The sequence below is a fragment of the Gopherus evgoodei genome, chromosome 3 (assembly GCF_007399415.2).
Source record: "Gopherus evgoodei ecotype Sinaloan lineage chromosome 3, rGopEvg1_v1.p, whole genome shotgun sequence".
Lineage (NCBI taxonomy): Eukaryota > Metazoa > Chordata > Testudines > Testudinidae > Gopherus > Gopherus evgoodei.
In genome coordinates this window covers 22,750,736-22,773,539 of record NC_044324.1, presented here as the reverse complement: position 1 = coordinate 22,773,539, position 22,804 = coordinate 22,750,736, and the positions used below count along the sequence as shown (strand labels likewise).

The 22,804-nt window shown below is 39.5% G+C and overlaps 1 protein-coding gene across 5 annotated transcripts in view; it reads left to right on the top strand.

The window, feature by feature from the left end:
• Positions 1 to 22,804, top strand: part of SUPT3H (SPT3 homolog, SAGA and STAGA complex component) — a 520,171-nt gene that overhangs the window by 462,967 nt on the left and 34,400 nt on the right. For 3 of the 5 annotated variants that reach the window (XM_030555250.1, XM_030555255.1, XM_030555258.1), the window contains one exon: positions 8,017 to 9,701. The exons of 1 other annotated variant lie outside the window; for it this stretch is intronic. In XM_030555250.1, the coding sequence (XP_030411110.1) occupies positions 8,017 to 8,058 (42 nt within the window). In that variant the 3' untranslated portion in view covers positions 8,059 to 9,701. Of the gene's footprint in view, positions 1 to 8,016; positions 9,702 to 20,330; positions 21,197 to 22,804 lie in introns of those variants that run through there. One more of the 5 variants, XM_030555249.1, reaches the window with a different exon arrangement.

The following is a 22,804-nucleotide window of genomic DNA, read 5'->3' as shown; positions in this document are numbered from 1 at the left end:
TAGTTAATTCATTTCAAACAAAGGTCTATTCCTCTAATTTAGTAGCTGCTGATTTCAACATCTGCCTCCATAAATGTAGTATTTTAGACATAAGAACTGGTGGGAAGAAATAATCTAATAAAAATAATAATTATATAGAATGCTGTATTTTCAGTGCTGTGCAAACTTTAGCTCTGTAATAATCAGTCCTCAGAACTGGGCTTGGTGAGTGGTAGTATTCCCATTTCAAAGATGGGGGGAATAGAAACAAAGAAGAGTTAAGTGGTTTGTCTGAGGCCACACAACAAGTCAGTGTCAGAGCTGGGATTGGAGCCCAACTCTTCCTGGCTTGTACCTCTGTGTTCAAGTCACGGGACCACACTCTCTCGCTACCAAGAAAATTGTTTTCAGTACACAAGCAGGGATTGTGAGGCATAATGACAGTTAGAGAAATTAAACTCTTTTCTGTGCTGGCCAAAGTAACAGCCTGAGCCCCATCAGCAACTAAAATGAAACCTTGCAAGGCCAAAAGTATCTGCCCTTGGAGAGGAGTCCAGTCAGGCCATTTCATGTAGAATTAATGTGTGTCACAAGTCCAAGGAGGTCCAAACATTTGCAGTACATTTTCACATGGGAGTTCTGTGACTAAGTCTCTACACAGTGCTCTGAGTTATAAACAGTAGTTTTCAGAATCCAACCATATATTAAAGTTCTCCTCCCCAGGTGTCTCAAAACTTTAACCTCATTCTCAGATCTAATAAACTTTCCATACATATTTTGTGGTTGCAGTACAATTAAATCCAACAAGTTGAGAAATACCAAAAGAGGACCCTTCAGCATATCACTCCAGCAGTCTTTATCAACCCAGTTTGATGTAAATAAGTAAAATTGTTAAGGGGCAAAATTCTGCCCCACACCCTTGTGGATAGAGAGTGTCCCTGTCGCAATTCTACCGTGTTGGACAGGCCAAGCTTTTGATAGCCCACTCAGGAGTGCATACTACTTTTATACCAGAGGCTGGGAGTGGACAACAGGGGATGGATCACTCAATGATTGCCTGTTCTGTTCATTCCCTCTGAAGCACCTGGCACTGGCCACTGTCAGAAGACATGATACTGGGTTAGATGGACCATTGGTCTGACCCACCATGGCCATTTCTTATGTTCTTATACAGTGCGGTGAAGCTGCATGGGAGGGATCCTTGTGTGCTATTGTGGACAGAGACTTTGGGTCAGTGGGTGGGCCTTTTGGATCTGCTGCTCTACTGATTTGGGTGGAGAAGCAGAGACCCCTGAAGAAGACTGTGTACTGGGGAAAAGTTTTTGGGCTACATGAAATGAGTCAGAGCAGGATTTTTTTTTTCAGTATACTAAACAATGTCTCATTTTCTTTAACAATGCAAAAGAATTTCTCTTTCTCAGACAAATAAGTCTATTAAAGTTGGTGGCAATGATGAAAAGGACTTTGGAAAAGTATGTTTGTTTTGCAGTTTACTATGCTGCCAAGTTTTGCTTTATAGTTCAATTTTTTCCTTCACTCTCCATTGTTTAAAGTACCCTCTGAGAAACTTAAAATGATGTTTCTCTCCCTACCAATCTTGTTTTTTCTTTTTGCAAACATTGATACCCTACTCCCATTGATACCCCAGTTTTTACTACAGCAGAAGCCCATCATACCTTTGCTTTAATTTCCTTCATTATGAGGATATCAACACAGCCCTGAAAACAGCTTTTGTTAGTTACTTGCAGTGTTCCAAGCTGGTAAAATTAGCAGAATGATAGTACACAAGCCAAAGTCAACTGTTTCCCCTGTGCAGCGTCAATGGGTAACTGAGATCAGAATTTGGTCTTTGTTTTTCATAGATCCTATATATGAACAGAGACTGTTATTAGGGATTTTTTGTTATTCTCTGCAACAGCGTTGGTGTAAACAAGTAGCCCTGGTGTAAATAAGAATCTGGCCAAACCCTTTATTTTACTGCCACACCTCTTGTTTAAAAATAAAATAAAATAAAATGCTTTTATAATTGTTGTTCTCAGTAACAGAAAACAAGGATTTTTTAAGTTACTTTGAATTTGGGATGTAAGCAGTTTTCTTTAACAGACTTGGGTAGGGTGCATGTGCATCTTGATACAGCAGCCCTGTTCTGTGTGGTTATTAAAAAGTGGACACCATTGGCAGATAGACAGTCAGCGGAATCCCAGAACTGACTTCAGTGAAAAGCATTTTGTTGCAGATTGTTGAAGGGTGGTTTTTCGAGGCTGCACTTTTATCAGTGGCTGCTTGTGATTGCCTTCATAAAATGTGCTGGTGTTTTTGGTCCAGTTTCTAGCGGGCAAATGTCCACATCACAGAAGCCATTGTTGTAAATTGACCCTTATTAGCAGTCTCAAGAGTCAAAGAAAAATTAGTTTTTGCCTACCCCTAGATGTGGCTAGGACTAGGTTGAAGCATATAGGTGGGTCACTCCTGGTGAGCTCACTATTTTATGGATAGATGCTACACTTTCCAGCACTGTTGATCCAGTGCTAACATAAATTAAATCAGTAAGGATGCATGAATGCAGCAGAGAGCAGAATTTGGATGGCTCAGCATTGCCACACATGGATACATATGTGGTATTTATTATTCATTTTTTGTATAATGCCAACAGTATATACTAGGCACTTATATAAATAATGCACACAGTTGGAATAGTATCAAACATCTGTGCTATGACTACTGATTTAATATGGGGTAGTTGAAGTAGAGCTTTAATTGCTATTGTCATAAATTAAAGAAGAGGAATACAGTATTATACTTCTTTTGTATCTATATGTATTTTTCGTAAGGATAGTTCATATCCGCATAGGTTAAGTTGGACCTAAACAGAAGCAACTAATTCTAAATGACATATGGATTTTCTTTTTTCTACAATGCTGTTTATACTTAGCCCCTTACGTTAATTTTTATTGTAATCTCTAAATAATCTGACACTTCTTTGCATGTGGTTTAATGAAGCAGACTGGAGAAATTAGAAGAGTAACCTTTTAATCACTGGGTTTTTTAATGTAGACATTTCTGTGTTCAAAGAGTTCTGAATCTGTCCAAAATGACTTGTTTGATATTTGGGGGCTTATGAAGTTTCAAAGTTAACATTCCACAAAGGAAATGGAAAGAAGAAATGGGGGGAAAGAGCATATTTAAAATTAGAGTATCTTTGTGTTTTATGGGTTCCAGGTTATTTGGAATGGAATGAAAGTTAATGATACATCCTTTTTTCCATCCTGCCAGCCAGTATCTGATCCAAGAATGTCTCTTACTTAGAGGACAGGGCTCCCTCCACTGTTCTCAAATAGAGGCTTCCCCTGTCTGAGAGATAATCCTCCCTGATTTTCACAGTAAAATTGTAAAAATGCAGGAGGAGAAATATTTAATTAAAAAGTGTTCCATACAAGTCCCATATCAGAGACAAATTAAACTCATATGGTTCAATTTACATGTATGCAAATATCAGAGGTAAGAGCAAAATTATTAAAAGGAGGAAAGCCCCACGGTATATCACAAACAAGATGTGGAGCCTATTTGTATTTATGCTTGCTGATGAAGTTCAGCCAAGGCTTTTGCTTTGCTTTGATTTTGATTTCTCAATCTGCCATTCGCTTTGTAATCAAATCACTTGCCCACCCACATACACAAGGACAACAAGAAAGCAAGCTGCCTAGTTTTGAAAAAGCTAATGCCCAACTTGGACAGAAAGGGCCCTTAATTCAGAGAGAGACAATTTTTCAGTGACACAATGCACCAAGTTCTCTGTGGGTGTAAATTGGGCATCTCCACAGAAGTGAATGGAACTGCAGAGTTACACCAGTCGAGAATTTGGCCCAATATACTTTAGCACTTGGAATGTACTACTCAGAATGTGCTACTCAGGAAAGTTTCAGTTTTTACCCAGTGAAAGATTTAACCCAAGCCAACCAATTCAAAAATCATGGCACATCTGTTTCTTTCTCAGCCCAGTATCAGTCTCTCTCGCATCATGTTACCACAGTGAAATAATTCATGCAATAAAAGAACTTAACTAAAGCTTGGTCTGTCCAGCAGTGTTAGGATTCTAATCTGGAGTTCTTACAAATTCAGGAGTATTCAAATTCTTGGGTTTGCTTCAGGCTCACCTCTGTGACTCACTGCTTCAATATGTCTGTGTTGAAAAACCCAGTGATGCCTATTCAATAAAGTGACATCGCGATGGCCGTTAGATGTACAGTAAGTTGTGTTCCATTCTGAATGACCCTGGGCACTTATTATGGGATAGGAGTGGTGTTCTTCCCTTTGCACATCTCTTGCTAATGTGAGTAAGAAAAAGGTGTAGGGCAAAAAGTTTAGAGCCCCTTTTTGTAGCATTCAAGGAGTCATTTGGTGAATACCTGTTATATGGAGATATACCTATCTCATAGAACTGGAAGGGACCTTGAAAGGTCATCGAATCCAGTCCCTTGCCTTCACAGCAGGACCAAGTACTGTCCCTGACACAATACCTATTTCTCAGGCCTGGTTTCTAAATCTGCATCATAATTGTCTGCAGCTTCCATATTGTAGCTAGATAAACAGTTCTGCCCTCTCTCATCCAAACAAAGGTAAAGGAATGGAGTTGCTTGCACGTGACTGAGAGATAGCACAACAGTGATCTTCCCTTTCTCCTCCTGACAACACATAGAAATAATGCCAGTGACTTCATACTGTTTCTAAAAACTCAATTTGCTAGATGACTTGCATTTATTGAGTAACGGTAGGAGTTCTAAAGAAGGACATTCTTGCTATCAACAAGTATAAATCTGCTTAAATAAATTAAGGGCTGTAACTGTTCCTGAGAGATTGATGATGTGACTCTTTTAAAGAAAGAAAGAAAGAAAGATATACATACAGAGGATACATGCGACTACAGTGTGGTGTAAAGGTTTTATTGGCATGCGTTTGGGATTGCCATGTTACGTAGAAGTGGGAAGACAGGGGTTGGCTCTACAAGTCATCTCAGACAAGTAAAGAAAAAGAGCCAGGTCTTCGTTTACACCAAGACCGCTGAATGCTGCCAGAGTGATATAAGGTAGCCTTGGTGTACATAAGAATCTGGCCAAACCCTTTATTTTATGCCACACCATAGTTGAGCTCCTGTTTGAAAAAAGAAAATGTTTTTAGAATTGTATAAAAAATTTATAAAACACCTGTTGACATTGTTTTTCACGTGTCTTGGTCTGGAGACTCATGGCTTTCAATACCATGAATCCAACTGTCCTAGACCTTAGAGATAAATATTCTGACTAATAAATTCTAGATACCTATAAAATAGCTTTCCTATGCATAACGGTGTTTAGATGTTAAGGTCTGATGTCCTGATATATCAGAACTAGGTAGAAGTGCTGTCTTCCTCTGGAACCGGGTGATTCAAGCTCCCAGCTGCTATAAAGGGCCCATTCCGGAAACATTCCCTTTGGGATAAAGTTGGAGGTACAGCCTATACTTAGGTAAATTTTTTTGAGACCACTGCAAATGAGTGGCACTCATTTATAAGTAAGTTATTCAGTAAAATGTGCATAGATACAAATCACTTTGGCAGGCACTGGAAGGGAGAAGTATTTTGTTTTCATTTTCTCTGAACTCCAAAACAGCCGAAGGGATTTTGTTCCAGAAAAATTCAGCTTCAGGCAGAGATTAAAGAATGGAAAATTTCAGGCTAAGGATGGATGAGTGAAAACAGGGAGTTAAGTAGGAAACTTATATGCAGCCCTAACTATAGCAGACACTAACTATAATATATTGCTAAATATAGGCTAGTGGAGTGTCCTGCTTTGTGAAGATGTTGTCTTCCCTGCTCTGAAACTTGCTTCTAAAATGACCTCTTTGGGGGTATAGGGAACCATATAATGTTGCCTATGTTGGAAAATTGTAAGCTTAATTATTTCCCAGGTGAGCACAGCCAAGCCCTGACTCTGCCTTTCAGCCAAAAATCCTTTCCCCAACAGGACAGAATATAACCATTTATCTTTAATGTGAATCCAACATTAGTCTCAGGTTCATTTATCTCAATGTAAACTGTACAGTAGCCCTAAATATTATATTTATGTGTTAAAGGTTGTCGCTGTGGTTATAAACTCTGTAAAATATTGAGGTCAAGGAACTAAAGCATTATTTTTGCATGGACTTCAAAATGCCAGCCATAATGGTTTGGGCAAGCTGTGGATCCAAACTCCCTGGGAGTTTATGCTTGTGGTTGTGGGAATATATTGTATCCTTTTATTAAAGTTATTGTCTGGCCTATTTTTGTATATTTCATGTTTGGGTATTGGGTTTTTTGATTGTCTTTTGTTTTGTGGTGGTATTGTCTTGTCTGATGCCTGGCTGTGTATCCTTTTGACTAATGTTCTTTTTTTATTTTAATACTGTTCAGTGTATATAATGTAGTATGACTTATATGATAGAGGGTGCTACAGTAAATAGCTGGTATGTTTTCTCTTTGCATATTCAGTATGCCTGAAAATGTGTCTCTGTAGAAATTGATTAGTGGTGTTAAGTCTATTCACTTAAAATTCAGTGTAAATATATATATCATTTACATCAAAAAGCTACATAAGACTAATCCTTGGACTCATTTAACACCATTATTCAGTATCCAGTTCCAAAGAGGAAAATTGATTATGCTCATATTAGTTAGGAAATAAATTCAGAGTTTATATATAAACACTCAGAGAAACACAAAGGTGGTAATGGATGGATACTACTAAAGAGACATCTATTTACAATGATAGGCACCATATTTAGGTTTTTTGAACTGAGATTAGAATCTGTCCCAAGTTTTCCACAACTAAGTAAAATAAAAATGTTTCTACCACTTTTCAAAAACATCAGTGGAGAAAAAAGTTCTATATGGAGATAAATATATTCCTCAACAGTGTCTGCTCAGACTCCTCACACACATTGGAGCATTATGCTTCTTATGCATAATTATCCACTATGGTCATTTTAGCTTTTCTTGTGAGGCAGCTGATAATAACCACTTCCAGAGATAGGATGTTGCACTAAACGGTCTGATCATATATGACAGTTCCTATATGGCTTTACATAAGAGGCAGAAAGTGAACCTGACTAAGAACTAGAGTATAAGCAGAGTGAAACAGAATCATCTATTTTCATTTTCCAAGCTGAGTGACAAACAGAAAGTAAATCAACAGTATGCATGGGGAAAGTCATTTAAAATCCTTTCATTCTGAAGATGTTATTAGTATGACAAATAAAGAAATATTTTTCAACAATATGCATTTTAACTTGACAATATCCCCTTAAAACTTGTGGTGTCCAGTTTTTGTGTAAAGGAGGCATAACTTCCTTCATTAATTCAGAAGATGTTTAAAGTATACAGAAGATATATTAGTAAGATATAGCATTACATCTTATTAAAATTCTCTTTCTCAACTACTGTTTAACCCTCCCATTTCGTTATCAGTGGAAAGACTTGATCCTAGGCTACACTATATGGGAGATCAAAGTTTTCTGTACTGCACAGAACTCCTTTAAGTTTAATTTGGTTTTGGGAGGATATACTAGTGGCTGTTTATATAGCTTTTGGCCTAGACTATAAATTAAATCTGGAAAAGCTGTAATGAGTCAGTAATTTATAGACTATTAAGATTTTTAGGTTAGAAGTGATTCTTGAGCGATGTGAATAGAGAACACATGGTTATAAAAGACAAACAGATTCAGCATAATAGTATATTTTTTGTCCCTGCATATTTTGTAGGCAATTAACAAAATAATATGTCATCTTTTTGCATATCTGTTGCTCTCTTGAAATAGAATCACTAACCACTTGTTAACCACACTGATTTTTTAATAGACAAAGTGGTTGCTCATTGCTTCCCGACCAGAAATGTTCAGATTAAGCACACTATTAGATTGCAGCCAGAATAGTCTACAAAACAGGAAGAAAGCCTTGCCTTGCTCTGCCTCCTTCCCTTGTTTGTGTTGATGTGATAATTCATTACAGATTTTCTCTTTCTTTGACAGAGTGCCTACCGCAGAAATGGGATGACTTTTCTAGCCTGTTAGTATGGATGTGGCTGCAGTGACAGGAAAGGCAGTGTTATATTAAGGTGATTTTCTTTTCCCCTCCATGGAAGAAAAAAAATACAAGCTCTAATGTGTCTGTGTACCAGTGAGTGGGCTGGTTTGTTGTGACTATCTACTGGCTGACTCCGTCTCTTTTTCCAGCCCCCTCAATCATTATTCTTGTTTACTAGCTGGAATGCTAAGCTAATTAATGGCAGGATGTTTGGGATAGTGTGTAGGTGGACAAGAATGCAGATCACACAATTTGGAAATTTGCAATGGGCTTACTTCTGTCAGCCCCCATATCTAAAGTGCAGTGTCATTTTTTATTTTTGAAGTCTGTATGTTTTAATAGATGTGTTGTTTTGTAAAGCAGGTTTGAGGCAAAAAGAGGCCAAGGATGTGGATGATGATTTATACTTGCCTTGTTTTTTCAAAAGTAAAACTGCATTGTTTTGCATGTAATTCCTCTCAAATCAATTTTTTAGACAATGCTAAAGAATAATACCCTGTCTAGCCAAACAAGGCGTTTTTCAGTGAGGATGATGCATAGGAGGGGAGATGAGCTAAGTTCAGATAAGAAGCCTTTACAGATAGGAAGACTTCAAGTAAATGACTTCAGGTCTTCTTGTTTCAGTTAAATATTAGCATTTTTAGAGTCTCAATCAGCAGAGTATTTCTTTTGATTTTAATGATCATTTGATCTGTCCTTTTGGCCCCCGTTCACAAGGTACTTAAACATGTATAACTTTAAGCATAGTTTCTGTTGACTTCAATGGGACTACTCAAGTACCTAAAGTTACAGCCCTGCTTAAGTGCTCTGCTGTACGGACCTGATCCTGTTAATGTTAATGGGAGAAAATCCAGGCCCTTATTTATTTTTAATTTCTGTTGCTCTGCTTTGATTTTTTTCTTTTGGTTTGATTTGGGGTTTTGTTTTGTTTCTTCAAACTCTGACTCTCCCTTTAGCCCTCTTCCCTTCTCTGCTCTTCCAGTCTTTGATATCTTCACAAGCACATTCATTTCTTCCCATGGAAAGTGTACATATATAGAAGTAACCAAGGTCACGCTTGAGGAGATAAAAAGGCTTAGGCCCAGATTCTGCATCAGAATCTGCTACTGTGCCCCTATGGCATCCCATTGGTACAGAAGTCAGTGCTAGTGTATCCCAAAGCAGAGTCAGGGCCTTAAACCTTTAAGAAAGACAGAACACTCAGGAGACCTGGGAGATCAGCTGTCTGCATTACTTCTATATAGTGTAAGCAGTCTCCTCCTTTGTGCTTAGTATGTGAGGTTTCAACTCCTGCCACTTCTCTGATACAGTCTTATACTTTATAAATGTTTTCATTGGACGGTACCTGGACCCACTTGCGAAAAAAAAAAATTAAACTGAAAACATGTGTCTCTTCCTTGTGATCAAGAAATTGTGAAGCATTGTAAATGTAATCATAGTGCATCCAATATTTCTGCCATCCATAAACTCCCTCCTTTTTTACCTGCTGCATGCCAGTCCTTCTGGAATTAATCTGTATGTAAAGGACTAAAAATAATGTGTACAATACAGTGTATTAAAAAAGAAAAGTTTTCTGATGTTCCATCTGTGCTTGTTGAAATGTATGATTAAACTTTTCTTTTTATCATCATTCTTATTTTTCTTGGCGTCCCTAATCATGGAAAATTATATGCTTGCTGTAAACATCCAGACTTTTTAGAAGGACACCAGCATTTATTGTATTTGGTTTCGATCTTCAGGCATATAGACAGAAGAAACCATTTCAGGCGCTGGGTACTGGAATCCAGATTCCTTCCTTAGCTGTCTCTCTCCCACATTTTACATTTTAAAATATCCATAAGAAGAAAAAATACTGGCGCTTAGTTTTTACTGGTCTACTTAAAGTCCTAGAGAATGAAGACTCAACATACATTTCTCTCAGAAATATGACAGATCATGTTTTTGTTGGTCTGCTGTATGTTTGTCTATCTTGAACAGTTTGACAGGCAATTATTTATAAAATCTGGTTTTTCCCAGTTAACCCATATAATAACCTTTCACTTCTCTCCAGAAGCAAGCGAGCTGAATTTAGAATAAAACAAGGTAGGTTATGTTTCCCTATCTTGGATTAGGCGATAGTCACATAATTGGGGAATATTCTTTTTTTTTTGCTTGTCACTACACAGTCCTTTCTCTGATTCCTTCCGTAACGTAAATGAGGGCAGTGTTAGTGAGTGTCACTGATGCAATTTTCTGTAACAGCACCCTAATCTGCCACATGGAAAAAAGATGAACATTAAACAAAAATTAAGAAGGTAATATATGGTATGCTTTTGTATCGCTTATGAAAATTGCTAGCCTAGGATCAACTTAAATGCCATATACTAACAGCTTTGTTTTACATCATTTTAATTGGTAAATAATGTTGATTCTCATAACAGATTTTGTTATATTAGAATCAGTATCTGTAGGTCAGTCGTCATGCTATAAATTACCCGAACAAGGGGGAGACAGTGGGTGAAAGCCTGTCTATGGGAGTTTTGCCACTGACTTCCTAGAGCCAGGATTATACCCAGTGTATCTCATGAGAAGAGAACAGGGTTGGGAGTAAGGAAACAGTGGTTTTATTCACCACTCGATTTCTGGCTTTCAATGTGGCTGAGTCACCTAATCTTTCCATACCTCCATCTACCTACCTGTGAAACAGGAAAAGTTATGGCCATATTTGTAAATCAGTTTGAAATCTTTAGATGGAAAAAGCTATTTAAATACAAAGTGCATTTCTGATTAGCGATCACCTGGTCTCCACATACAGTATGAATTGTCAGTTGTCACTCTTCTTTCCGTAGCTCCCACGGAAGTCAGTGTGAGCTGACAGATGATGCTCCGAACTTCTCAGGAGATGCTTAGCACTTTGCAGGATCAGACACAAGTAATGCCTTTCAAATACGGCACCACTGATCAAACGAAGATCACTCTGCAAAGAATTATTTTCCAGCACTCTTTGAATTTAAATGGGACCTTACTGTTGTACTGACATTCTGCCATCAGTCATGTGCAGATCTCATAAAATATTTTATAACTTCCTGTCTAGCTCTCACAGAATATTTCATAAACACTTCTACAAATAAAGAATAAATAGAGAATGACATATGTCACGGGTCTACCCCCTAGTTGAAGCCTATTCTATTACAGTTGCATAAGTGAATCTTCTTGTTTTGGAGTCCACGGTTTAGGCTTTTTTATACCTCTGCTGTACATCTGTACTGAACAGCAACACAGCTAGTGAAACGTGGTGGCACGCATTAAATCTTGGGCTTTATTCAAAGGGCACCAAGCCAGCATTAAGCAATGAAACCATCCCTGAAGGAATTGAATGTAAATGTGATGGTTTAAATGAGGCCAGATGCCACTTAAAAAAAAGATACTATTATTTTAAAAGCTGAATCTTCTAATGCAACTCTGTATTTATTGTGCCCAAGATAGTGACATTGTTTTAAAAAAAATCCCATTGTGGAGGAGCAAGAATAAGATACTTAAACTTTTTCATAAATAATTGAAATGTTGGCAAGTGAGACAAACTTTATAAAGGCAGATGACTGCAAATTTGAAAGAAACCTTCATACTTGATTGTTAGGAACCATTTTAACTCCCTGAAGAGCACTCAGAGCCAATACAGTAATAGCCTTTCTCAGTAATCAAGCCCCAGACATTTATTCACCATTTTTACTAAACAAAATGGATTAGTAGGTGAACAAGACCAGAAAGATAAATAGGGAAAATCAAGAGCTCAGATTATAATAATACAGTTTTAATTTTCATTTCATAGCGTTTGTCTGTATATATTGATAATTCATCTTAATTCCTATTGGACAGAAATACTGGCAGAAAACCTTTATACTGATGATAATCTTGCATATCTATCACACTTTTCATCCAGATGCTCTTCCAGACTTTCTCACTGACTGTATGGAAATGTGTTCTGGCAATCGTAGGCCTTGTCCACACTGATAGTGGAATGTAGAGTACATTTCAGTGAAAAGCTGTGTGTAGCTGCATGTGGCAGTGAAAGGCTCGGGGGGGTGGGGTAGCAGGAAAAGACTCTCTGCACATAGGAACTCCTTGCTACCAGAGCCTTTCCCTGCAGTGAGGAAAGGCTCTTGCAGCTCCCAACTACCGGAGCCTTTCTCCACTGAAATCAAGGGGAGTTAAGCACCCAGGCATTTTTGAAAATCCCACTAGATGTCTATCTGCATCTTTAGGCAATGAAATAAATGTAAAAATCTGGCCCTATGTTACTTCCCAAGATGACAGAGGAAGTCTGGGGTGAAACAGTGAACTGAACCTGAATCTTCTACGTCCCAGGCTAGAGCCCTGACCTCAGGGTCAACCTTCCTGTCCACGTAGTTGAAATACTACAACCGTCTAACAGTGCACAACTCAACCCAATGGTTTAGGACAGGAGGTGGCAAATACAGTATCCAGCTGGAACTTCAAGGGGAATTGGGTAGGAGGAATGTAATTACTCAGTTTGGAAATTATCCAAGACACAGTAGGTAAAAGCCTTACTCTCCTGATAAATGCCATGGGCTCTGTAATAATCACATCTTGTAAAGACAGAGGTATTATACATCATCCAAAAGATGGCAGCTCCTGCAGTACTCTCTCCCTTAAAATCATGCTGGGGTGTTGGCTCTGTACCATCTCTGAGGGAAGATTGCAAACGATTTAATCAACATCACTTCCAGCAATACCTGAGTGTTATCCCCAAGATTGCTCATCCAAATATGAACACAACCTGCCTATGAGATCTGGCAAGGGTCGGACTGCAGGCAAGAATATTACAAGTACAATTTTAAAAACCTATTGTGTTCTGGATAGGGCAGAAAATGGGCTAATAGGTCTACAAGAAATGAAAACCTGGGTGAGTCCACAGGCAGATTAGTTTACAAATATAAATGTGTGTGGTGGTTTCACCCTATTCCTATGTTCACATTGCAGAATGTCCATATAGCTTTGTGTAGTTCAACTGAATTTGACAATTTTTGCTAGAGAGAACCCTGTTACTGTAACAACAATGGTGTTGCAAATCAGGACTAAAGCTCCAATTCAGCAAAAGCAGTGAAGCACAAGCCGAACTTTAATAACAGAAGTATATTCTCAAAGAATTCTAAATCACTTTGCAAACTTAGATTAACATGAACTTTATACAGGACTCACTTCAAGTGCTTATGAAACGCAGCCATCTCTGAGGTGAAATGTGGTTGCTGTTCACCACACACAGCAGCACCCAGCACATCAGGGCAGGAAATGAAAGACAACTGAGTGATGGGAGAGATATAGGGATGGAGTGTATAATTATCCAAGTTCATTATTAATCCTCGTTTCCATAAGTATTTAATTAATCTGCAAAATAAAATCCCATCGAGACTGTTACATTTCATGTACTGATATGATTTCTTCAAAACCCTGAATCAAATGATGGCAACTGTGTCTTAAACACAGGTGAGTAAAAATATAAAACTGCTCTGCAGGACAAACAGCAACCCTGAGGCTACCACATATACATCAGAAACAAGGCCCACAGAGAGCATGAATTCCATTAGTAGGGACCTAATGAATGTGTGACAAGACACCCTGGTTGCTGCAGGTCAGAAAGGCTGAATTCAGTGCCACTTGGACCGTTCTTGCTGCAGCTTCAAATGAATAGAGGTTTTATAGAATTAGGCATGATCAGTCTAGTGTTCTTTGGGTCACCCTACTTGTATTTGAATATTAAACTCAATACAAATCTCAGTTTTGGAATGTTTTTAATGTTATGTTGCTCCTAAATGTTCAGTATGCCACGTATTTTTGTCTGGACAACACACAAAAGCATTGCACCAGTTTTCACGAGATGCTTTGGGCATCCAGGAAGGGACAGAAGTTGGTTTAGGTTTTGGGCACCATTGAGGATGCTGATGCCTTTTGGCACAAGGGAGAAGGGTGCTTCTCTTCTTTACCTGTTCCCTTCAGTGCACTGGTGGATGTGACTTAATGCTTCTGTTGAACTTAACTCCCCTTAGTTTCCCACCTGTGCAACTCTTGACAGTTGCCCCACAACCTGCTTGGCAACATCTGGTACTTTTTCCCCATACTGTGGATAACAACTATCGTCTGCAGCTCTAGGGGTTATGAATTTATTTCATCTTAAAAGAACACTTAGAGTCTGCAGCAGATTCCACATTTCATTGCATAGTGGAGCAGGAGCAGTGATCTAACCTTGTCAGACCTGCTGAGCTGCCATGTCCTGAACAAAACCACCATGAACCTTCCGTGTGTCAAACCCACCTAGGAACAGGAAGAAGGCAGAGGCCCTCTGGATGCTCAGGGGGAGCAAGTGGAGAGGTGTCCTCTTCCTCTAGAGAAGAATGGGTATAGGTGCTCCACAGAGATCATAAAAGGAGAAATAGGCCTGTTTTATTCTTATCACTCCCTTCCTCCAAAGACATCCAAGGAAGAATGGGCTTGCCAACCATCTCCTGAAAAGAACTATTGGTAAGAAAGAGGGAGCTATGTGTAAGGTCTGTGGTCAAGACTCTGACCTGAGACTCGAGTCAGTTCCCAGCTCTGCCACAGACTTCCTGTGTAACCTTGGGAAAATCATTTACTCTCTCTGTGCTTCAATTCACCATCGGTAAAATGGGATGACAATACTTCCTTGAGTATTCAAATTGTAAGTTTTATGGAGCAGGGCGACTCTCATTTACTATGTGTATGCACAGTGCCTGCCTTAATATGCCCCTGATCTGACCGATGTGTACTACCATAATGCAAATGCTAAGTAAGAGGGAGGAAGGAATTGGCTGTTCATAATGGTGGAACGAGGATCTCTGGAGATTAAAGGTGAGAGAGCAGGTTGTAATCCTCCAAATGTTACGGCAGAATAGAATTTGGGTAAACTGCCAAACTTTTGGATACTAGTCCAAATTCCAAACCTTTTCAGTTTTTGCCATTGCAATTTGTATGTGCATTTTACCCAGTTGAGATCGGGTTTGTGCATGATATTATTGCAATTGGTACATTGCTGAGGTTTGTTTTGTGCGGGCTCTGGTATGGTGGTGTCTGCGTTTTGTTGATCTTACTGTATTTTTCTGGTAATCCTAGAGGCAAGGCAAGAATAGCTCGAAGAGTAAAGAAGAATATGGTTGCTATTTGATTCACAAGTAAGCAGCAGAGACTTAGAAAATTAGAAAGAAATACTCCATCTTGCTAGAAGACTGAAACCAAAACACACAAACTAGCCCTGATTTTGCAAAAACAAAACAAAACTACCCAGTTTTGGCAACCATTTTGATTTATCCCGTCTCTGCAATACATGGAATATATTTAATTTGACCTGTATTTGCAGAGTTAAATTTGTCAGTGAAATATTGACTTATTTATTTTTAAAGAAACTAATAAAATGTTGTTTGAATAGCAAAGATATCAAACGGCTGGGAATAAGTTCCCGGTTTCTGCATTGAAGTAGATATTTTTACAATACCCGTATTTCTAAAAGAGTTGTCAGATTTGGACACTATAGAAATACCTCATTGCTTACTGATATTGTATTTGAAATTTCCTTATATTTTATTATACAAGAATTGTGCACTTGGCTGCCATTTGCTTCCTTCAGACTCCCAAAGGTAAGTCGATTGTGCCCTCTGGGGGCTTTATACTGCTTTAACTGAGATTTAAGTTTTTTCTTTCTTGCTTTCACATAAAATATCACATTGATTTTTTCCCCCTTCTTGTGTCTTATGAAAGGAGAAATTTATGGCCTTTTTTACATCAGGAAGTCTAGCTTTTCCTGACGTTTTATTGCTTTGAATATTTGAAACATTTCAATCCCAGACAATAAATATTACAAGATTATTGTTTTCATATGGATAGACTATTTCCCCTGGTTTTTCCTAGCAAATGACACCCAAAAATTTATGGAGACTAAAAACATTACTATTAAACTTCCCTTGAAAGGTCAGAGATAGTCCCCTCCTCCTCCATTTGCATGCGGTTTAGGAAAAAACAGTTAAAATAATCTCTTCTATATCAACTCACAAAGCAGTACCAAGTTAAATTGAAGTAGAAGATTTCTTTTTTTTTAAATGGGCATCGTAAGTTCTGCTCCACTCACATCAATGGGAGCTCTTCTGCATTTGCTGTAACATGCGGGTGCAGGGCCTGTGATTTCAGATGAGTTTGGGGTGGCCAGTTATAAAGAGCATTAATTAATATTTTTCTACTAAGTCAAAACAATGTGATAATGATCTGACATTATCATGGTGCAAGACTTTTCATCCCATGTGTGAACTCTGGATAGAATATGAGGGTGCATTTTATAATCAGCTCACTTTTTGGTTGGAGGCAGCTTGCTCCTTGTTGAACAGAGCCCTAGTTTTGTGATGCTCACAATAGATGAGCCAGTCTGAAGGGTCACTGCATCTTTCTGCCTCAGTTCTGCTGTAACAAGAAGGGGAAAAATGTAATGTGGAATCTGTAGTTAAAATAATAAAGATTAAGCTTCTGCCGGTGAACAGATATGATTATGGTTTTAGAAGAAGAGGCTTGGGCTCCGTTCAAAAAGCACTAGTTCATTGAGGGTACATCTACATAGCAAAACCTCTGTGCAGGCTGCTTACCTGAGCTAGCTTCCATCCAGTTAGCACAGGTAAAAACAGAAGCAATGACAATGCAGTGCAGGTTTCAGTGTGGGTAATACAAGTCCAGCATGTACTGTTATCTGCACCAACTGGATTCCAGCTAGCTTGGGTAGACTAGCTGTGTAGACATACCCCTAGTGTTGAATTGAAAGGGGAAAGAATCCTGCCACCATTGCTCCAATGAATAGACCCTACTGAAATCCATAGATTTGCTCGGGTCAGTAATTACCATGCACGTTGATAAGGGTTGTAGACCCTAGATTACCTAATAAATCTCCTCCATCTCTGTGTCAGCTCCTGCTTTAATTCACGCTAGATATCTGAGCTAACAGAGACAGTCAGTAAAATGAAGCATGAGCCAGAGCTGCAATGTTCAGCTGGAGAGGTGAATCTAAACATCCTCTGAGTGGAGGGAAGCTTTGGGTTGGTTCAGGCCTAGAAAAACTATCAAGAGCTTTTAAAAAATTTCAAACCAAAGAAACATTTATGAATCCAGCCCTGCTTCCTCTCCACGACTGGTGTGAACGGCAGGATAAGACTGTACTTCCATTTTAGAAGAGACACTAAGTGTTTCTTGAAAGTGGTTTTTAAGTGTTGTGTCTTTCCTCTCCATTCTGTCTTATTCCCTTTTGCAAGGGTTGAAAATAACATTCAGTTCTGTACCTGCTTTGTCCTTTTCCATTTAGTAAACAATTTTTTCCCCTCCCTGTTTCTTATGGAGCTTAAGCCAACTCAGCTTTTCCTGTTTACTTCCTTGTCAGAAGTGTCATCTATGGTATCATTCCAGCTGTAGAAATAAGCTTTGTTCTGCTGAATGGCTGCCTCTGCATTACTTGTGTGTTTCAGGGTAATGCACTAACAGGAGCTCTTGACTTTTTAAAGTTTTGGCAACAAAGTGGTGGTTTGTTTGTTTTTTAAATAAAGTCTTTAAGGTTAAGGCAGTGGATGGGGCTCAGGAGGTTTGTGTTTGACCTTGGGGAAGTCACTTACGCCCAGCTTTTTAAAGGTATTTTAGCACTTTGTGGCATTTTCAAAAGCATCTAGGCACCTATCACCCATTGCAATCAATGAAAGATCCCACTAGACACCTAAGTGCCTTTTAAAATCTGGTCCTTAATCTCTCTGTGCCTCAATTCTCCATCTGTAAAATGGGGATATCATACTTCCTTTCTCCCGCCCTTGGTTTAGTAGGACTATAAGCTTTTTGGAGCAGGAACTGTTTCTTACTCAGGTGTGCTCTCTCCTGAACTCTGGCAGGTTTGAAATCCAAACCCAAAGCTGAATAAATCTAATCAGCTGCTTTTAATATTTAAGTGATGGGCTGAATGGCAGTGTAGGATGGTGGAGAGAGAGAGAGATTGTGGACACCAGGCTTTTATAAGTTATAGAATAATAATTTTTTTAAAAGCCTGCAGGGAAAAAAAATCAAATGAAAGGCAATGATGTGTAAGTCACAGCAGTTTGAAGGCTAAAAATAACTGATAGAGCAATAATCTAGCAAAGTTTTGCAAAACTGCTTCCGTTGCTCTTGCTACAAAGATAGGGAATAACAGCACCAGAACAGCTGCTGCATCACATGCTGCATGTGTTTCCTTTGATGTAAAGGAACATGGGTATTTCAGTCACTCAGGAGGAAACGATATTCTAATGAGTGGAGCTACTTGTTCACAATTCTCTCTACAGAGCTTGAGAGCTTCTGCAAATGTTTAATGATTATTTCTCTTCTGTACAATAAAAGCAAAAACTGAAATGTGGAAGCTGTGACTGGTTTATGTGAGACCACAATAGCTTTGGTTTTACCCATCCACATGTTTGACTAACACACTGAACTCTGATTTTACCAGACTCCAGCCCACATTAGTCTGTGTGCCTGATTCTCTGATCATGCTGGCATAAATCAAGAGAAACTCTATTAGAATCAAAGGAATTACATCGGTGATGCACAGAATCAGAATCAGACTCGTTGACTGTGTCCTCAGAGTCTGATCATATGAAGTCCTGAATACCCTCTATTCCTGTTAAAATCAGTAGAAAATGAGTACTCTGGTCTTAACATGAGGTGGTAGTGTGTGCACACTCCAAGGAACCAGCATTTATCAGATTGATTTTAAGGGCCAGATTCAGGAGAGAACTTAATCGCTTGCTTTAAACACTTTAAATATGTGCTTAAGGCCCCACTGATTTTAATAAGGCCGGATTAAAGCATAGGCACTATAGGTTTTTGAGCACCAGCTCCTGGAATCAGATGGTTACATCTAATCTCAGATTTCATTTAACAAAAAGTTAAGTTTTTTGCAAACGGTTGCGCCCCCCTCCCCCCCTCAAAAAAAACTTTAAAATGTGAACCAAGTGTAACCGATGCAGAGTCTGGCTGAGTCTGCAGACAGCTTGAAACAGTACCTCTGAGAGGGGTGAATTGTCCCATTTTTCTCAATCTCCTGAATAGGGATGTTTTCTAAATCTGAGCCTGAGTGAGCAACTAGAGAAAAGAAGTATATTAAAAAGAAAAGAAAAGCATAGCCTTGGGGGAAGTAGGGAGGGTAATTAACCAATGGTCTGTTGTGATTTTGGAGATATTCAGATGAGTGGCGGTCTTCCAACCTAGATGAAGCTAGCTAGCTAGCTAGAACTATTCCTCTTTCCACAACATTTTAGTATTGCTCTGCAATGAGACGTACACATGCTATGCATTAATACATTATTACAGACTGGATAGTGTAAACTCCAGATGTTGAGAACATGATTTCTTCTATTGGCATACCTAGGTGTCCTCTACATCCATAGTAAAAACAATTATATTAATTCTTAGGTTTGCTACTGCTCTCTGTGTGGTACATGCCAATTTAAATCTGTCTTCCTCTAGCTAAGCAATAACCATGAAGGTGAAGGATATGTCCTCCGAATTAATGACCTTGTGGGAGGAGTGGATTATTGTAGTGCAGCTGTGAGCTGTTAACCTCAGCTGGCCATTCATCCCAAAGGTGGTGGTTACTACATTATAATGTAATCAGAGGCAATGACTAATGAAATTACATTTTTTGAGTGAATCATGACCTTAATGTGATGTCTGACTCCTGTCACTAGTATTGGTCAGTCCCTCTCTGTGGGCTGGTCATTCCTAGAGTATTAGAGTCTTTGTCTATTGCAGTGCATAGAACTCCCACTGACTTTGAGGGGGTGTGGATCAAACCTTACACCTAGTACACTGGGCTGTCAGATTCCAGATCATCACTCTATTCAGCGTTTAGCTGTGTGAAACATACAAAAACATTTCCATCTGCCGCACAGTTTGCTCAACCTTCTCCCATGTTTATCCCAAATCCATATATGCTCCTGTAAGCAAAAAGCCTGACTTTTTAGTTACTTTTTAATAGGTTCCCCATCACTTGCTGCTTGTGCAGAATTCAGGAGTCCTGCCTCCTCCGTGGCCTGAGCAACCAAAAATGTATTGCACCTGCCCTGAGTTCTTTATGCTTTTTGTCTGCAAGGTGGTGAATCAACTTTAATCTGGCCCCAATGACTTGCAAAGCCCAGAGTCCTGGTTTCATTTAAAGCTCATACAGTACTCAGAGCCCACCAAGTATCTCTGCTCTTTTTAGGTGTTCTGCTATCATGCCATTCCGCAGTCCATCGTTGCTGACGACAGTGGTCTTTGGACATGGCCTTCAGTAAGCCGGTGACCAAGTTTTGCTGTGCAGCCTGGAGGGTGTGGACATCACTCTCCTGAGGGAATCCACTTCAGCTCATCTCCCGCACTTAAAAGAATAAACACAGCAGGCTGAAAGGGGGGATCCGGAGAGTCAAGTCAGCTGTAATCAGTCACTTCCATAGCATCCTTTCCTGCTGTTTGGCTTTTCAATATTTTGCGTTCCTCTTGTGTGATTTCTCACACGCTGTTTTTAATACAACTCTTAGTTCAGCACCCCAGTGCATATGTGGGGAGGTTTCATAACCTATTGTATTAGTTAATCTATGTCATTACGAGTAGGCCAACAATCAAACATGGGGCCCCATTGTGCTAGGTGCTGTGCATAACTAAATCTATGACCCTCATGACTGTAGAGTCTGAGTGCCTCACAATTTTTAATGGCCCCTGTGAGGTAGGGAGGTTCTACTGTTCCTGTGTTACAGACGAGGAACTGCGACATGGAAACTAGGTGACTTACCCAAGGTCGCACAGGGAGTCTGGGGCAGAGTTGGGAATTGAACTGAGTTGGGATGGGCAAACTGGCACAGCAAAGAAAAGCCAGGACTAGAACCAGGTTTCCTGACTCATTGCCCAGTGTCCCAATCTCTGGACCAGCCTGCCTCTTAAGGAGGAAATAAATATTCTGAGTGATGACCGTGGTCTGTATGTGCTGAGGGATCAGGAATGAAAATGTTCACACAAAGCCTGCTGGCAGAAACCACAGAGTTCCCCCCACAGCTCTACTTAGCTTTATTAAAAGTCACTGTTTCTGTGAAAAATGGGGCTTATAAAGTGAACTGCCTTAATTATAAAGTTATGTGCATTTGAATGACTTGTTTCCTGTTAACTGTTCATGACAGCCTACAAATGTGAAAAGTATTACCAAGCCTATTTTTAACATGGCTTTGGCAGGGCTGGAGTTGCGGAAAATCAAATCCTATAGAATCTTAATGAGAACGTCCAATGATGCTTTGAAGTATGGTTACTGTTCTTTGAGTTATTAACCAGTGATGTCATTGCTATATGAGAAACAGGAAACAGAAGGGTCTCTCTTTAACAGTATGTCTTAGATAGCAATAGGAACTGATCTTGGGCTGCTGGATTGTCAGTATGTGTCTGTTCCGGGCAGAGAGGGAGGGTATATGAGCACTGGTATAGTGTATAAACATACGCCTGACCAGTTCTGAGAGGCTGATTCCTGCAGTGTTGACATTTGTTTTCTGCAGTGCTTTATCGCTCAGAAAGCTTTTCCTCCCTTTTACCTTCTAAACTAAAAAATACTGTTTTATGTTGTATAAAATCAAGCACGTGCTTTGATGAAGCGGGTCCTTAACACCAATTCTTCTCTCCCTATGAGCTCCTTGTGATTGCTGTGCATCATGGGCCTGAACCTTTGGCTTTCTTAGCCTCCTTCCCTTCAAAACAGCAGTTGAAGATAAAACATAAATATATGGAGATATACCTATTCAGTAGAACTGGAAAGGACCCTGAAAGGTCATTGAGTCCAGCCTCCTGCCTTGACTAGCAGGTCCGAGTACTGATTTTGCTCCAGATCCCTAAGTGGCCCCCTCAAGGATTGAGCTCACAACGTTGGGTTTAGCAGGCCAATGTTCAAACCACTGAGCTATCCCTCTCCCTATGAAAGCTCTCTCCTCCTCCCTCTCCTCATGGTGTATTCAGTAAGGCCACGGGGTTGAGGGATGCATCACACCCAATAGGGCCAGGAACAACAGAGCCCACTTACTCGTAAAGAGAGAGTGCACCAAGAGTAGCACACTACCACAGCCAGAGGAGTCTCCCTTGTAAACCCTGTGGAGGGGGCAATAAACAGGAGTGGATTGGGTAGGAGTAGCGATTGGAAGGGATTTTGGGGAAGGAGGAAGAAAGACCATAGGGATTGAAAAAAGGGAAGGGGGGATGGACAGAATTGGAGGAAGGAGAGAGATAGAGAGAATGCCTTTTGGTAAGTAGAGAAGACAAAGTAGTAAGTGTGGGAAGAACTCATGAGCGTAGTGTGAACATCCCAAACTCATGCTGATAAAATCTTCCTAGTGCACATTCACAGATTTTATTTTAAGGCCAACGGAAGCTATTATGATCATCTAATCTGACCTCCTGCATACAACAGACCATAGAATTTCACCCAGTGTTTCCTGCGTCAAGTTCATAACTTCTGGTTGAGCTAGTGCATCTCTTTTAGAAAGAGACACCCAATCTTGATTGAAGAACTCCAAGGAATTTTGAGACCCCAGGGTTCCTAGCTAAGTTGTTCCAATGGTTAATTACTGTTTAAAATGTCCACATTATTTCTTGTCTGAACTTTGAGTTCAGATTTCTTGTACTAGATATTCCCCTGCTTATACAGTCAAGGCTTGCATTTGCTTG